This window comes from Meriones unguiculatus, chromosome 3 (genome assembly GCF_030254825.1).
Source record: "Meriones unguiculatus strain TT.TT164.6M chromosome 3, Bangor_MerUng_6.1, whole genome shotgun sequence".
Classification (NCBI taxonomy): Eukaryota; Metazoa; Chordata; class Mammalia; order Rodentia; family Muridae; genus Meriones; species Meriones unguiculatus.
The window spans coordinates 103,001,784-103,019,581 of record NC_083351.1 but is presented as its reverse complement, the minus strand read 5'-3'; the positions used below and the strand labels follow the sequence as shown (position 1 = coordinate 103,019,581).

Here is a 17,798-nt window from a genome sequence, read left to right as displayed (position 1 = left end):
TGTAGACTCCTTGCAAGACTTCTGTTGGTATTACGCCATGTATGAGATAGATGAACTCTGGCTCTCATGGATGGGATCAGGTGCAAGATGGCTACGGAAAGAATAGTTGGCAGCTATATATGTTCTTAAAGCAGCTTTAGAAGATTATTACATTTAAATGTTAATTATATCTCTTGTGCTATGTGTTGAAGATTTACTTTCTCTTTCTGATTTGCAATTTACTGAGCACAAAATATTCACTTTTATTTATATCTGTCTTTAACAACTCAGTGTTTTGGGGAATTAGCAAAAATGGAAAGACAAGTCTTTGTCAAATGTACACACATAGTAAACATTTCTGTAATCAGTGAAATTACTTCTTTGAGTTGAGTGAGACATTTGTTCTTTTTGTTTTTTGTGCTAGGAAAATACTCCCTGCTTAGGAGAGGCATTGGGTTCAGCACTATAAGAAGACGGGAGTGAATTGAATTGATATGCCGTCAGTACTGGTTTAAATGCATTTTCTAATTCAGAACAAAAATGTTCCCTTACTTTTTTTCAGATTGAAAGAATCGATCAGCTTTTTGCTACTGGAGGACTCCGTCATCTCATGTTTTACTATCAGGATGTGGAGGGAGCAGAAGCAGGTATTGTCATTTGGCATGAGATAGCGTAGAAATGTCACTAAATTCATTTGAGGGCGGCAAAAAGAAGAAATGTAATGAAGGACTAAACAGGCCTATGCCTTAGAGTGCTAGGGGTGTGTGTATGTGTTGTGTATATGTTATGTAGTGTTTTTGTGGTGTGTATGTGTGGTACATGGGTGTTGTATACGCATGTATGAGGTCCTTGTGGTGTATATGTATGTTGTGTGTGTGTCCTGTGCATGATGTTTCTGTGGTGTGTATGTGTGGTATAAATGTGTGTAGTACATGTGTGTGATGTTTTTGCAGTGTTTATATATCATGCCTTTGTAGTGTTCGTGTATATGTGTGTATTGTGTATATGCAGTGTGTGTGTTTGCTTTATGTGTGTGAGATGTCCTTGTAGTGTGTATGTATGGTGTGTATTGTGTACATGTAGTGTGTGTGTACTGCATGTGTGTATGTATGTGTGTGTCCTGTATGTGTGTAGTGTATGTGTATATGCATGTGTGTGCATGTATGGTATATATATAGTGTGTGCCCTGTGGAAGGATGTCTGCTTTCTCTTTCAGGTTAGAGGATGGAGAATGGTAGTTAACCTAGATGTTGTAATTGTTTTGTGCTCCTTTTGATTTGCCGGCAGTGGGGGTACAACCATGCAAATTTTTGTCTTGAGACTTTCCTTCCTTCCTTCCTTCCTTCCTTCCTTCCTTCCTTCCTTCCTTCTTCCTTCCTTCTGTTTTTTCAAGTCAGGGTTTCTCTGGGTAGCCTTGGCTATCGCAGACTCACTTTATAGACTGGCCTCTGACTTGTAGAGATCTGCCAGCCTGTGCCTCCCTGAGTGCTGGGATTACAGGCATGAGTGACCATGCCAGGCTGAGACTTACTTTTCTTGTGTACTAGTTCCTTCTGTGTAACCATGTTCTAGAACTTCCAGCAAACACTGGGTTTTTAACAGAGGAATTCTTGTCAGTAAGTATGGCATCAACTTCCTTTAGTTAAATACAATATTATCTTTATTTTTTGCTGGTTTTGATTGATTATGTGCAATGTTGAATGATAGATTGAATACTTGCACTTAAAACATTGTAAGGCTTTGTATGAATTCAGCTGAATTATACTTTTAATCAGATCAATATAATTTTAAGGCCAAAGTAGAGTCCTGACTAAATATATCACACTTCTAGTATTATATGTATCCTTTCAAGACTTTTAAAAATTGGAAATAGTTATTGATTTTGTCAGGTAGCATGAACATGTTTCTTAGTTTCACACTCAGAGAAATCGTTGTGGAGAGAGACTGTGTAGATGTTCTGATTGCCACGAAGCACAAGGACAGGACCTGAGTTCTCATCCCCAGAGCTCTAGTTAAAAAACAAAACAAAACAAAAACGGGGTGTATCCTGTGCCCATCATTCCATCAGTGGGAGGGCAGGAACAGGAAGACTCCTGGAGCTCAGTGATAGCCTAGGCAATTGCTGAACTCTGGGCTTACTGAGAGAGCCTGGCTTAAAAACACAAGAGCAATTAATTAACATTGACACTCAATGTCAAACTTTGACTTCCGTGCATATGTGTTCACACACGTGTGCATACGCACATGCGTGTGCATTTAAAAAACTCACACACATACATTATGTGTGAAAATTTTGAATTGCTGATGTTTCTTTAGTTATAAATTTATCTTTCCACAGAAAATGCATTACATTTTGAGTAAAAGGAATCAAAAGACAGAAGATTTGATTTCCATCTCAGATTGCAGAACATGAGCTACAGCGGGAAGTGTGCTCAGCTGTAACCATGCCCAGGGTGAAATTACCCATTTGGTATAAACTGCACAGAATAAGAAGGGCTCATAGGGTCCAACAAAGAAGCAAGAATTTTTTGTTTCCCTCTCACTCCCCTTTTCAATCTTCTCAGCATGGTTAGTTCTTCTGACCTTGGAGTAAGAATCAGGCTCTTGAGTGACTTTTCTAAACATTCTTAGGAAAACTTCCATGATCATTTCAAATTGAAAACATAATATTAATTAAAACAAGTAGAGTATGCAGTTGACCAAATCTGGTTGGTCAGAAGCAAAGTCACCTTTCTTTGCACTCACCGTCTGCTTCCTCTGACCCTTGTCTGGGGCTTCTGAAGGTTTCCGCATGGGACTCAAGAGGAACTCTTGATTCTCCTTGTTTTCTTCCTTCATCTGAACTTAGCTCAGGTCAGTCAGTATCTGTGTCAGGTCTGAAGCCATGTACACACAAGAAGTAAAGGTGAGAGGGGAGTTTGTACTCGACTGCTACTGCTGAGTTTGCTGAGCTCATGTTCTTGTGGCTCTGCGGGTTCCCGTGCAGCAGTGACAGCATAGCTCCCCATGACGTGTTGTCCTCATAAAACTGCAGCCTTCTGTGTCAGTGTTTCACAGCGCATGGCACATGCCAGCTGGATTACCTCTGTTCTGGATTACCTCTGTTTCAGTGTTTCACAGCGCATGGCACATGCCAGCTGGATTACCTCTGTTCTGCACCATTCCAGCATTCCTCTTGAGAGATGGAAAGTTACTCTCTGGAAAGTTCTCCTCAGAGAAGTCCCCTCACCTGATTTAAGAGAGGCTCTTATTTTTCTCATTATTTAATTTTTTTTTTAAATTTTAACTTTTATTAATTATAGTTTAGTCACTTTGTATCCCCCTTGTAGCTCCCTCCTTCCTCCCCTCCCAATCCCACCCTACTTCCCCCTTCTCCACTCATGCCCCTCCCCCAGTCCACTGATAGGAGAGATCCTCCTCCCCTTCCTTCTGATCCTAGTCTATCAGGTCTCATCAGGAGTGGTTGCATTGTCTTCCTCTGTGGACTGGTAAGGCTGCTCCCCCTACAGGGGGAGGTGATCAAAGAGCCAGCCACTGAGTTCATGTCAAAGACAGTTCCTGTTCCTATTACTATTGAACCCACTTGGACACTGAACTGCCATGGGATATATCTCTGTAGGGGTTCTAGGTTCCCTCCATGAATGGCCCTTGGTTGGAGTATCAGTCTCAGAAAAGACCCCTATGTTCAGATTTTTTTTGGTTCTGTTGCTGTCCTTGTGGCACTCCTGTCCTCTCCAGGTCATTCTATCTTCCCCTTCTTTCATAAGATTCGCTGTACTCTGCCCAGAGTTTGGTTATAAGTCTCACTATATGCTTTGATACCCTGCAGGGTAGAGCCTTTCAGAGACCTGCTGTGGTAGGCTCCTGTCCTGTTCCCTGTTCTCCCTCTTCTGATGTCCATCCTCTTTGCCTTCCGGAATGGGGATTGAGCACGTTAGCCAGAGTCTTCCTTCTTGATTAGTTTCTTTAGGTGTTCAGATTTTAGTATGTTTATCCTATATTATATGTCTAATATCCACTTATGAGTGAGTATATAACCTGTGTGTCTTTCTACTTCTGGGATACCTCACTTAGGATGATCTTTTCCAGTTCCCACCATTTGCCTCCAAATTTCATGATTTCCTTGTTTTTAATTGCCGAGTAGTATTCCATTGTATAGATGTACCACAATTTCTGTATTCATTCCTCAGTTGAGGGGCATCTGGGACTGTGGGCAGTTGGTCAGCTCCCATCCCTTGCCCATTTCTTTCTCTGTAGGTTGTACGCTGTGTTAGGATTTATTGGCAACAGGCATCATTTTCCAGCCTATCATGTTCCTAACCTCTAGGAGGTCAGACTTTGCAGGAGGTTGGACTGAAATCCTGCTTTTCACTAAGACTGGCAACTGTGTTCTCTCGCCTGAGACTTTCCTGGTTCTAGTACTGGGAGTTCAGCATCCCAAGAACCCTTCAGCTTTGCGACAGAGAAAACAACGAATACCCGTTTCTTGGCCCCATCAAACAAAGAAGTATTTCATACTTCCTGTGTGCTATTGAACACCGGATTTTCCCTAGAGACTCTGTTTTCTGGTATCTCTCATATCTTGTTGCCTTGGTTGAAATGCCTTGCCTTGCTTATTGTCCCTCATCTGCTATTAGACCTGTGTGTATTCATCAGAAGTGGGCTTCATTTGAATATGAGAGCAACTGGCTTTCCCTTTGGAGTGGGTCCTTCCCCAAATTGCTAGTCAGAAGCTCAGCACCATCAGGCAGAAACAACTTGAGGGAGAGGCTCTATTCTCAGGACTCAGATTTTAATTTCCATTTCACTGCCTTCCCCCAAATTCTTTCCTGAACACCACCCTCTCTCTTAGGGTATAAAATTCACTTAAGGATATAAAATTTACTTGAACACAGTGGAACAACATAGAGCATGTTCTGTTGAACCTAACTGAGCCACTCTGCAAACAGCAGTCTTAGACAACCATCATGAGCTTTCAGATCTCTGAAAATGCTTGCTGAGCTAATAAGTTTATGAAATTTCCACAAAATTCAGCAAATGTTCTACAAAGAGTGTTAGATTAGAATAGCGTATGCCACTTTTTAAAAAACAACATGAGAGGGGCTGCTTTGACAAAGAGCGCTGGCTGCTCTTGCAGAGGATGAAGATAAAGTCCTTCATATTCACATCATCTACAACTCTAGTTCCAGGGGACCTGACTCCCCCTTCTGGCCTATCTGGACACCCGTCATGCATGTACAGGCAGGCAGAACACCCATATATGCAAAATGAGAAATGGAGACAGAGAAGGCTTAGGCAACTTGTTCAAGGTCAGAACATCAATTACTTTGTTATGCTACCTCTGTTCAAGCCTGAAGCTAGCAATATACACAATTAACCAGCTGCCTGGATTATGATGGTGTCATGAAGCATTGAGACTTAAGAGCCCTCAGTTTTGTAGTTAGAGCTTGCTTTTGACCTTGCCCCTGACATTCGTTGGTGGTACAGCTCAGGATAGCTCACAGGTGCCTCAGGGTTCTTAGCTTTAGTAGTGTAGACATGGTTTCCAAGAGAGATCCTGGAAATAGTGCATGACAATCAGTGCTTTTTGCTCCCACCCTTTTCCCCACCCCAGTCTCTGACCCAAATCACTGACCCTGTGATTTGGAATCCATCAGATCTTTTTAGATATCTTTCAGGATGAGACTAGAGATTATGCAAGTGCCAGCTCTGTCTAGAACTTCCGGCAGGTCAGCTATAGTAAATTCTACAAGGAATCTTCACCCTACGTGGCAACTCTGTACACCACAAACAACATTTGTGAAACTAAAGTTGTTTTGCATTTGTAGGACAGTTTGGCTCTTCAGGAGGGGTAACTCCTGTTCCTGGAAAGACGAGAAAGCCCAAGGTGTTTGTGACGGAAGGAAAAGATGTTGCTCTCACAGGAGTTTGTGTGTTCTTCATCAGGTCTGACCCTTCTAAAGCCATCACGGCTGAGAATATCCACCGGGTAAGAAGGCCATCATTTACCTCAGATTCCTCCAAACCACAAACATTGCTCAAACCTGCCTCGTTTTGTGGAGATAACCACAGGATTATTAAAGTGTCTAAAGTTACTTACTGGGGCTGGGCCTTTAGTTTAGTGGTCGAGCTCTTGCTTAGAGTATTCAGGGTTCTCAGTTTAATCCCCAGGACACACACAGAGACAGACAGACAGATAGACAGACAGAGAGCAAGGAAGTCCCCTTATCGTCAATTTTTGTTTTTAGCATTTAAAACAGACACTTAAGAAGATATTTCCTTCTTATCTTTTGATGAGGAATTGATATTCAGTTTACCAATAAAATATCGCAGAACATTGTATCTGTGTACAGAGTGAGTTCTTTTCTTTCCGAAAGACGCTCCCACCCAGAACTTACTTAATGACAAGACTTCTAACAGTGTATATGCAACTTGATGTTCTGTGTAAAGCAAAGTGCAACTGTTCGGATGTTCTCTGTCTAGCAGAGGTCACATGGCCTCATTACTTTCTTGTAGCAAATAAGCTAATAAACTAGAATTCGATTTCTTTTTTTTTTTTTAATTTAGGGGAATATAATTTGAACTGGTATAAAAGTATCTTTCTCAGTATGAAAAAAAGATTCACCCTCTACTTGGTTAATTAACATGTTTAGTGACTTCACTGCTATGCTGCAGTTGAGGCTAAGTTTTACAACACAGAGTGATGGACCTGTTTTCCAGGAGGTGAGCTTTAACACGTTAGACACTGCGGATGGGGGCCTGCTGAACAGCGTGAGGCGTCTGCTCTCTGACGTCTTCATCCCAGCTCTCAGGGCCTCAAGCCATGGCTGGGGTGAGCTCGAGGGGCTTCAGGATGCAGCCAGCATTCGGCAGGACTTCCTGAGCTCTCTGGATGGTTTTGTGGGCATCTTGTCAGGTGCACAGGAGAGCCTGAAGGAGAAGGTAAGAAGGAGTAGGCAGTTCATTAAAAACGATTACCAGATTCCCAACAACATAAAATACGAGGGGTGAGTCTCTCTTACACGGAAGGGCTTTATTCTACTGTGTTGAAAGCCTTCAAAGTGTTTGTAGGTAATTTTAACACCTTCTTAAGATGCGACTGTGGCTTGATTTAAATACTTTCAGTTCTACAGGCGTAATGCTTCTGAGGCCTGTAAGAATGTTTATAGCAGCAGTTCTCAACACTCCTAATGCTGCAACCCTTTAATACAGTTTTTCATGTTGTGGTGCCCCTCCACCATAAAATCTGTCATTGCTACTTCATAACTGTAATTGTGCCACTGTTATGAATCATAATATAAATATCCGATATGCAGGGTTTCTTATATGTGATGCCATACAAGGGTCATTCCATCTTCAAAGGGGTTGTGACACACAGGTTGAGAGCCCTGGTTTATAGTAACTTAAAGTTTTATTTAGCCTGTTAGATGGAAGATGGAATGCTTGTGACACCGATGTATTTCCTAAAATGAAAAGGGATTTAGAGCTACAGTGGAGAGTGTGTGTATGTTTGTGTGTGTTAAGTAGGAAGGGACAGGATCAGAAGGGGCAGGACAGAAGTGGTGGAAGAAGAAGGAAAGAGGAATTATTATTCCTGGAGGGAAGGTGCTGGGTATAGTAGTTTAGCTTATGGCTAAAGCAGCTTTTAATAATAAGCTTGGAAAATGTGAGATTGGCTGTTTATATAACTTGTGCAGCACATTTCCTTAATGGTTTAGTAGAAGTTGCTGGTTGCACACTCATGTGTATTTGCAGTGTGTGTGTGTGTGTGTGTGTGTGTGTGTGTGTGTGTGTGCATGTATGTTAGAGAGAGACACAGACAGAGACAGAGAGGAGAGTAAGTGAAGATGTCCAGCTGAGGTCAGGTATGTGTAGTAGGGAGATGTGGCCCCTATGGTAACCATAGCAAGGCAGCTCTATCCCCGCCTCACCAGGGAATACTGGGCCTGTTCAGTACTGTGAATGAAACTGACCTTACTAATAATGTAGACTTGTGGCACTGAGAAAATTTTATCCAGACAGGGGTAGGCATTCCCTCTAGCTAACATCTTTAGTTGCATTCACAATTAACTAGGCTGCAGGCCAAAACAAAATGCACGATAAACCAAACCAAATGGAAGAAAGTTCTTACCCAAAGCAGGGCTTTCCTGCGACTCTTCCTCATGTGTGATGGAGATATTAGCAGAGCAGGATGTGGAGGCATTGCCTCTGAGTGAGTGGGAGAAGCCACTGGACTTTAGGCCAGCTCCTGAGGGTGTGTGGGACCATGGAGGAGTGCTGGAAGGTCTGTCCAGGATAGATCAGTGCCGGCAAAAGTACAGGGAGTGGCTTGGGTGCATGTATGACCTGAGAAGATTTATAAGAGCTCCGTGAGAGGGCAGCAAAGGTGCGGAACAAGGCTGGTCTGGTCGTTGTGGAATCAGATTGCACTGGGGAGATGCAGATCTTGGCTTTCAATTGAAGGCCTGTACAACCATCCTATGGGAAAGAGTCAGCTTGGAAGGCAGGCACAGAGACCATGAGAAATCGGGCTGACAAGGTTTACTATGAAGCCCACGGGGGCAACGAGCAGCCTTCAGGAGGAATGACAGTGTGGGTGTGTTTCTCAAGGCAGACCCTGGTATGCGGAGGTGCCTCCATGAACACTTCCATGCCCACCTCTCTGGAGCATTCTTTGGTGCTCTGTTTAATGCACCGAATCCATGTTGGGTTATATGAGTGACCAATAGTAGCCCATTTGTTGGCCCTGAACATGCTGAAATATGAGTCATATCTTTTTTGAAGGTAAAGCCAAATTGTGTATGAGCACTGAGTTCTGAGATTCACACAAGTTTTAAGGAACACTTCTATCAGAAGGAAAGTATTCGTAGACACAGAGAAGGTCATGTTATGATTTGGTATACCATGCGTGCTTAAAAGTATATTGGGCTTATTTTGGGTCTCTGCCCTCTAAACTGTACTCAAGTGTTTGCAATTGAACTTGCTAACTGTGAAGACATGGGAATCTTTTCTCTCATGAATTCCAAAAAGGAACTCAGTGATAGAGTGAAAACTACCCATTTCCACCTTCCATGCTAATTTCCTCCAGGTTGACTCAGACTCTGTGGTGATATAACTTGGTGACTTTTTCCAATTTTCTTATTAGCTTCTCTGTTTCATGATGTATTATCTCTTATATCCAGCCAAATTTGAGCTCAGTACTTAAGACACAGAGGAAGGTGGGTATTATTGTTACCATTAGCAGGTGCTGCCTTTTCAATAAGCACTTTGAATGATCAAGGTAGTAATGATGCAAAGAATCCATTGAGCTCCAACGAACCCCAAGCTGACCAGAAAGTGTGTATAGACATTTGTAAACATTGTCTTATTATTGTAATCTTAATTTTAATTAGGTGAACCTTCAAAAATGTGACATATTGGAACTGAAGTCCCCCAGGGAACCTTTGGACTACTTGGCTCTAGCTAGTAACCCGGAGACTGTGGAAAGAGTGGAGTGTTGCATGAAAGTCTGGATCAGACAGACAGAACAGGTAACTCAGAAATCTGTGATGATTTCAGTTGCCTCGTCAGTGGAGTCGCCAGTGGAGAAAGTCCTTTCCAGACATATTCATTATCCACATAGCATACCACACACTCTTAAAGAGAAGGCGCTTCAATGCAGCTTCTATTTATGATCAGTATTAAGAAAGTAGAAATTGGTGATTTTGTGTACTTAAGTGACTAGAAGGCTACACATTGCTAATTCTTGAGAAAACTTCCATAGACTTTTGGGGCAGGTCACTAATTCATTGTGTCCTTCAAGAGAGAGCCTGAGACTTAACCACTCAAAGTATTTTACGGGGGGGGGCCCTTGGTGGCTAAGAGTGTTTGCTGCCTTTGCAGAGGACTTGTGTTCAGTTTGTAGCATTCACATCAAATCCTTTCTAACTGCCTGGAAGTCCTGCTCCAGGGCTCCAATAACCTTGTCTGGTCTTCATAGGTATCTGCATTAACTTACACCCCCCAACAAACACACACATAAACAAACAAACAAACAAACAAATCTTCAAATTTTTTTGGAAAAGTTCTAAATGGAGGGGACTATTCCATCCTAGCAGTGTATACATGTAAACTTACCCTGCTTAAGGCACGAAGTTGCTTCAGTTCACGCATTTAAAGAGCAGGCAAGGAAACTGCATATACTCATGGCATCCAGTGCTTATTCAACGTCATCACCCAAGTCACTGTTGGGTAGCAAAAGTCAACTCAGTTCTTTCCTGAAATTAGAATAATGGGTTTATACTGAATTAGATAAAACCCATCACTGAAGTCTCGGAAGTGAACAAATACATGATTCCCATAGTGTAACTTCTTTGTTACGACTTCTTTTTTTGCTCATGTATGGCTTCACACCTCAGGTCTCACACAATTGCTTGTTCTTCTCCTGCACCTACAGATCCTTGCTGAGAGCAATCAGCTGAGGAAAGAAGCAGATGATGTTGGTCCGCGAGCAGAGTTGGAGCACTGGAAAAAAAGGCTCTCCAAATTTAATTACCTTCTAGAGCAGCTGAAAAGCCCCGGCGTGAAGGCTGTGCTAGCAGTGCTCGCTGCGGCCAAGTCCAAGCTTCTGAAGGTTTTTAGCCATTTTGCCAATATTTATGTTATGTGAATAGGAAAGTTCTCCATCTGCAACTCCACAGAGCACTTCGGGATAGAGAGGTGTTATTTTATTCATATGAAAATCTTTTAAGACTGTAGTGTTAGTCACAGAACTTTGGATACTGTGAATTAACTTTCAACTTAAAGATGTTTGTTGGCTGCTATACTTGTATTATATGTATTATGAGTGAGCATTGCAAGTAACTGAGATATAATGTGATCGCACGGCTATATATGAACAGAACATGTAATAAATTCAGACAACATAGATATAGTAATCATGACAACCGAAGTCCTCATATATTAGTTTTATACTGCAAAGCATATAACTGAGAAATTTTTTTACTGCTGAAAATAGTATTTTTACTTCAGGCCAGGAATTGGGGTACAGCTTAGCCAAGCTAAGGTCCTGTGAGGCTGCGTCTGGGCTGTTGGCTCACCTGATGAGCCGACAGGCAGCTGATTGGGTAGCAGGTCTTCTTTTAAAGAGCACCCAATAGCAGGCAGAGTCTTTGCCAGCTAATCCTGGGATTAAGTTATCATCGCTCCTGTCATACTCTACTTATTAGCAGCAAGTCATAATTTTTTCTTATATTATGTATTTTACAGCGACTTTACATATTGTGATGCGATAGAAAGCCAATTCATGTTACATCCCCTTTAATTCTTAGGTATTGTTCTATTTTATTGTCTGGACAGCTCATTGGCAGTTAATAAATGCTTGTTATATCATGGACACAAGTTTAGGGCCCAGGGAAAAGGGAGATCAGGTTGGAATGGAGAGAATATGGAAAACGTGAGTATGAGACACAAAGCTAGTCTGGTGGCCACCGCACAGGAAGCTGTGACTTCACAGGGCAGTGGTGCCCTGCTGTACTCTCTGCTGGAGTAGAGTATCCAAGACAAATCTGGAGACAGAGGCCCTTAAACATTTCGTTAAACTTTTGGACTTGCTCTTCCACATCCTTTTCAGATTCAGCTTCTAAATGCAGGAGGCAGAGAGCAAATGGAGATGCTGAGGAGCGAGGAGGTGACGATTATTAGGTCTTGTTATGCAGGCTCCTCTGGAAGTAATTGTGTTAAAACTGTTTTTCTGCGTTGTGCTTAGGTCTGGCGGGAGACAGACATTAGGATCACGGATGCAGCTAATGAAGCAAAGGACAATGTCAAATATTTGTACACCCTGGAGAAATGTTGTGACCCTCTGTACAACAGTGACCCTGTGCGTTGAGGTTTCTGCTCCTGTAGTCCACTGGTTACTCTTTTTGCACTAGCAGAACGAAATGCTGAGTTTTAGCTCACAGCTGTGGACATTTTAGAAAGTTCCTACTCTCAAGAAAATAACTTCGCATAGCTCTGTATATATCTTATGTCCTCATCCATCATATCACACCTTATCATATCACATCATACAGTATCAATCTATCTTCTGTCAATCATATATCTATCCTATCTATCTTTCTATCTATCTATCTATCTATCTATCTATCTATCTATCTATCTATCTATCTATCTGCTTATCTATCATCATCTATCTATCTTCATCATCATTATCTACCTACCTATCTATCTTGAATGTTGTATATTTAAAAATGTTATATATTAAAAATGCATTGCATTACATTTTGCATTCAGTGTTGAAGCTGATATTCCAGACTCTACAGCAAAGCACTATGGAGAAAGAGATTGGCTGATGTTCTAAAAATATGTTAGGTTTAGGAAATATCTGCTCATTTACACTACAAAACCAAGTGTTAGCATAACCTATTTGTCATGAACAGCAAGCCTTTGGTATTGAAATAAATTTTGATTTACTTCATGACTAAAACAGTAAAAATAATTTTTGTAAAATATATAAATGTAAAGCATCAGGTACTATTTAAGATTTTTTTAGTAACAATCTTAAACTTTATTTTAATGAAAAAATTGGCTAGACTATCATAATCATTCTTCATTTGACATCTTTTTCCCCTGAAAACTTCTGAAATCTCTTCCAGATAACTATGATAGATGCTATTCCCACCCTTATAAATGCAATTAAGATGATCTACAGCATTTCTCACTACTATAACACCTCTGAGAAGATCACATCTCTGTTTGTAAAGGTGAGTGTATAAGAGAGAGTCTATGGTCACATAGTTGTCAATGGCCATTTTTTTTTTATAATTGAAACTTGTTAACTTGGCTCCATCCAGTATCTGTGCACTTTATATTTAAAAGGACTTAATTTGTCAACGGATATAAATTCACTTGACAGGTGACTTTTTAGCAAAGAAAGCATTGTTTCCTAAAGTAATTGTTATAATACACTTTCTATTTTATGTTTGAAAAACTAAGTTGTTTTTCAGAATTTTCCTGTGTGATTTTTAGCTTCCCTGTATTTCTTAATTATTTTAATTAAGAAAAATATTATTAGGCCAGTTATGGTGGCTTATGGCTGCAATCCTCACACTTCAGACAAGAGAGAAGGATTTTTATGACTAATTGGACTATATAGTGAATTCTAAGCTAGCCTGTACAACAGAATAAGATCCTGTCACAAAACCAACTAATCAGTCAAAATAACAAGAAGTGCCCAAACCATAACAAAAGAACACCCCATTCGCTAAACTGCACCAATCAAGAATATAAGAAAAAACTGTATTTGACTGGCTGTTCTGTATTTCTCTTCACTTTGCAGCTCCAAGTTTGTTTTATGCCACATATGTTTGTTTAGTGTTAATACAATAGTAACCATGTTAATAAGACACAATGTTTCAGTAACCTACAAAGTAATTAAAACTCTCCTGGCCCAAACTATGATGATGTTTAAACTGTACAGCCATATTCTGACCTGTAGGTATTTTGGGTCAGAGATTATATCCCTTGGGTAAATGATACACAAAAGCCTATTTGTATGATTAATTGATATTTCATGCATATTATTTCATGTCTTTGTTGATCTACCAATGATGGTCAGAAAGTTTTGTAACAGACATTTTCAAGTAGAATAAGGGGAGAAGAAATTGTATATTAACCCTCAGCTCCCAACACACACACATACACACACACACACACACTCACACACACAAACACACGTTCTTGCACACACAGTCTTAAAACCAACAGGCACCAATGCATGGCTAATATTGCTTTGCATAAACCCTAATTTTTAAGATTTATTTATTTTTATTTCATTTTATTTACATGGATGTTTTGCTTGCATGTATGATGTCTATGCACCATGGGCATGCCTGGCACCTGCATATGTTAGGAGAGGATATTGGACCCCCTGGACCTGCATTTCCAGATGCTTTTTTAGTCACCATGTGGGTGCTGGGAATCTAACCTGGGTCCCCTATAAGAACAGGAAGGGCTCTTAATTGCTGAGCCATGTCTTCATTCACCATCACTTCTTGACCTGATTGGTACCATCCCTGTTATGTTGTACAGACAAATAATTATGCTCTTGATTTATTTAAAAACAATAAGGAAACTGTTGAAGATATTTGAAGTTTAGAGGGATGAATATAATGTTACCGACTTTCTCCATTAGCTTCATCTCTGTTTCTCTGGTGTCCTATTTTTGATATTTTCACTGCAGGTCATGGTGCCATGAACTATCAAGTTGGATTGGACTTTACTTGGTGCTAGTTAACTGTGAGGTAGACATTAGGGAACGGGATCTGCAGAGGAAATTCTAGTTGCTGTTAGACAGGGGAGCCAATCCTTCTGTTGGTTAAGATCTTCATTTTTGTGTAAATGTGTGAACCCCATGGTTGATTTTTCATGGTGTGGCCAACTCTGGTTTTGCAGATGGTTTTAAAATTCATTCCTTGATAACTTCATATATATTTGGGTCACAATTACATCTCTATCCTGTATAATACCCCGTCTATTCTTGCCAATCCCCACTTCCTCCTGCCAAACTTCCCATCCTAACTTCCCGTCTTTTATTTTTGCTTTTGATTTGTGACTCACTGGGCATAGGCATGGAGCCAGTCACTGCCCCGAGTAACTTAGCACTGTCTCCACCACTCTTCAGCAATAGTGATTCCTCCTCTGTCATTCTGGGATTGCCAACAGCAATCCAGACTGTGGATTTTGACTGTATCAGAGGGTTAGGGTTCATCAGGGCTGTGAGGGAAACAAAGCTGAAGATGAAGGTCCCAGACTGGATTCTGGGAGGAAAAAGACTTGAGGACTCTATACAGATTCATAATTCATTAGAGTTTTATGTACCTAACATGATTTTATTGGGGGAACTCCAGGTGACAAATCAGATGATATCTGCATGCAAAGCCCATATCACCAATAATGGGACTGCCACCATCTGGAGCCAGCCTCAGGACATTGTTATGCAAAAGATATCTTCTGCGATTAAACTTAAGCAGGTAATGGAGCTTAGATTAGTAGTGTGCTCTGATGTATTTTCTTTTTCTGCTGCTTTTCTGAGACTATGTTAAATCATTTGACAATAATATTTTTGGTTGCTAATCAGAATAGTAACTATTTTCTTTTTGCAAAATAACTTTACAGCTAAGAAAATTGAGTGTTAATGAACATTCTGGGAAAGTTTATCAATTTAGTCTGCAAAAGTTCTGAACTACACTGGTAACTAATATTAGATAGTTTTCTTTAAGTATTGTTTAGCCTGATGGGGCGATGGACTTAGGGTGATTCTGTTACTGAAATAGTGGATCCTAGGAGGACAAGACACAGGTTTAGTTGCACTAGGAATGATATCTTGTTGGATTAAAAGATAGGGAAAGGTAATGATTCAGACTGATGACTAAATGCAAAAGAATGCAATTATGAAAAGACTGAGATTTTCAGTTCAATTTTGCTATCACCTTCACTTGAGAAAGACAATGAGTCCCCCTCTCCCTTTCCCTCCCTCCTTTCCTCCCTTTCTCCCTTCCTTCCTTCCCTTCCATGATAGCGGTCGAACCTAGTTCTTGTATATGTTCGATATGCTCTTCCCTGAGTCACACTTCTCCTCCACTGTTTGTACTTGGTTGTCAGGGATACCAGCGCTGCTTCCAGGAGACAAAACAAAAGCTTAAGCAAAACCCAAGTGAAAAGCAATTTGACTTTAGTGAGATGTATATTTTTGGAAAATTTGAAACTTTCCACCGACGTCTGACTAAGATAATGAACATCTTCACAACCTTCAAGACATACTCAGTCCTGCAAGATTCTAAAATAGAGGGGTTGGAAGATATGGTGACAAAATACCAGGTATTGCATGCTTAAATATTACTTTCTGTCACTGTCCATAACTAAACTGGAATATTTTACAAACCAGTGATATTTAGGCAAATAATTAGTACATAATATAAAATGTTTGGATTCTTTAAAAGTAAGGAAATTGGATTTATTTGAGAATTGTATAATGGTACTAGTATATTTTTTTCAGACATGTGGGTACAAAGATGATGTTGCAATCGTTTCAAGTTAATCATCTTTAAGCAAAAGCATTTTCATTAGTAGTACAAGAGAACTATTAAAATATAAATTTTCCTTTTTAAAATTAATTGCTAAGACATATCTTATTATAAAAAACATGCAAATAAATAAAACAACTAAGCAGACCCAAAGTCAGACAACTTAATGAAATTATATACAATTAGAATTGGAATTTGAGATGGAAGCTGTGAAGGAAGCTTCCCATTAGTTTTTACACTATCAGTACTGAATATATTTTATGCACTCATGCATCACCAAGACCCAAATATCTCTGACATAATTAGAACTAGAAAAACACAGCCGTCAATGAGATGGTAGTAACAATGGTGGCTGTAGTTCCAAGATCCCTTTTCTGTCTGAAGAGAGTCATAGCGTGAGGGGCATCAATGGGCACAGGCACCCAGTGAGGCATGCGAGTAACCAGGGCATACCTAAATTTACTAGCATTCCAGCATTGGGCAAAAAAGCAAGTATCATTACCACAATTACTTGGCTCTATCTGGCTAATAATGAATAAAAATGGGGGATATAGACAAACAGGTGATGCTCTTTGGGTGGATGACACCTAAATGAACATCTGTACAAAGTCCCAATTTATTTCTAATATCAGAGATCAGACCTCTACTCTTGCCTGATGCGTCTAAAACAAAAAGGGGGAACTGTAGAGAGCTGCGGAATGCTATGCCTAAAAGATGGAGCTGGTTTCCGCCTTCTACCTTTCCGATGGTGAGTGCTCTCTGTCATGAACAATTCCACATTTGGCTAAGGCTGAGGATCTGGCTTGCTTCCATGTATGTGGACCTATCTGCATTGCCCCCGTGGCACGCCTGGGTTGGCTACCCAGAGGCTATTTAAGCTGTGGGCTGGCTTTCCCCGGGGTCCGAGGATTGTTCAATGTTCCTGAATAAACTGCATTGAAAAAAAAAATAAAAAGAAAAAAGAAAAAAAAAAAAGAAAAACACTTAGCTTTGAATTCTCTTTCATTACAAATATCCATTACCTGCATCGGTTTCTTCTTCATCCCCCCATATTTAGATTTTCATGTTATCTTTATTCATGCAAAAATAGCTAATAAAGGACATACTGTATCGCAGGCACTATTTGACACCAAGATTTGATTATCTGTTTACATTTTATTTGTATACATCTTAAAGTGATATATAAAGAGCCAGTGTGATGGTTTAGCAGGAAAAAGTGTTTGCTATGCTAGCCTGACAACCTGAGTTTGATTGTCAGAACACATAGTAGAAATAGATAACAGATCCTCAAAGGTTGTTCCATGATTGCTACGGCAGGCCGGGACATGCACAAAACCTGCACTGTCATGCACGCCTATCCAACACACTTGTGTATACAGCCATTGAATAAGAAGAGATCACTGGGTTTCTGGCCCTAGTTGGTAATCTAGACAGCCCCCACAGCCGAGGCTCAGTGGACGACAGAAGACTATAAAAGCCAGAGGGCTAGCTACTGCCAGACAGTGTCTTTCAGACATGACAGGGATATTGCATTCACACAGTCTCAGCCATGTGGTTGCCTGAAGACCTGCATAATGACCGTGCCAGTCAACAATGCCTAGGTAGATGAGAGAATTTTCACAAGGCCCCGCTTTTAGATGAAGAGCTACATATATATATATATATATATATATATATATATACACACACATACACACACACACACACATATATATGTCACAATATGTAATAATAATAATTTCAGAAGACAGGATC

General features: G+C 40.4%; 1 protein-coding gene across 1 annotated transcript in view; it reads left to right on the top strand.

The window, feature by feature from the left end:
- Positions 1–17,798, top strand: part of Dnah5 (dynein axonemal heavy chain 5) — a 256,569-nt gene that overhangs the window by 13,635 nt on the left and 225,136 nt on the right. Inside the window, exons 3-11 of the mRNA XM_060378798.1 lie at positions 542–626; positions 5,808–5,968; positions 6,700–6,921; positions 9,372–9,509; positions 10,415–10,591; positions 11,726–11,839; positions 12,615–12,722; positions 14,868–14,990; positions 15,622–15,837. Coding sequence (XP_060234781.1) covers positions 542–626; positions 5,808–5,968; positions 6,700–6,921; positions 9,372–9,509; positions 10,415–10,591; positions 11,726–11,839; positions 12,615–12,722; positions 14,868–14,990; positions 15,622–15,837 — 1,344 coding nt within the window. The remainder of the gene's footprint in view (positions 1–541; positions 627–5,807; positions 5,969–6,699; positions 6,922–9,371; positions 9,510–10,414; positions 10,592–11,725; positions 11,840–12,614; positions 12,723–14,867; positions 14,991–15,621; positions 15,838–17,798) is intronic.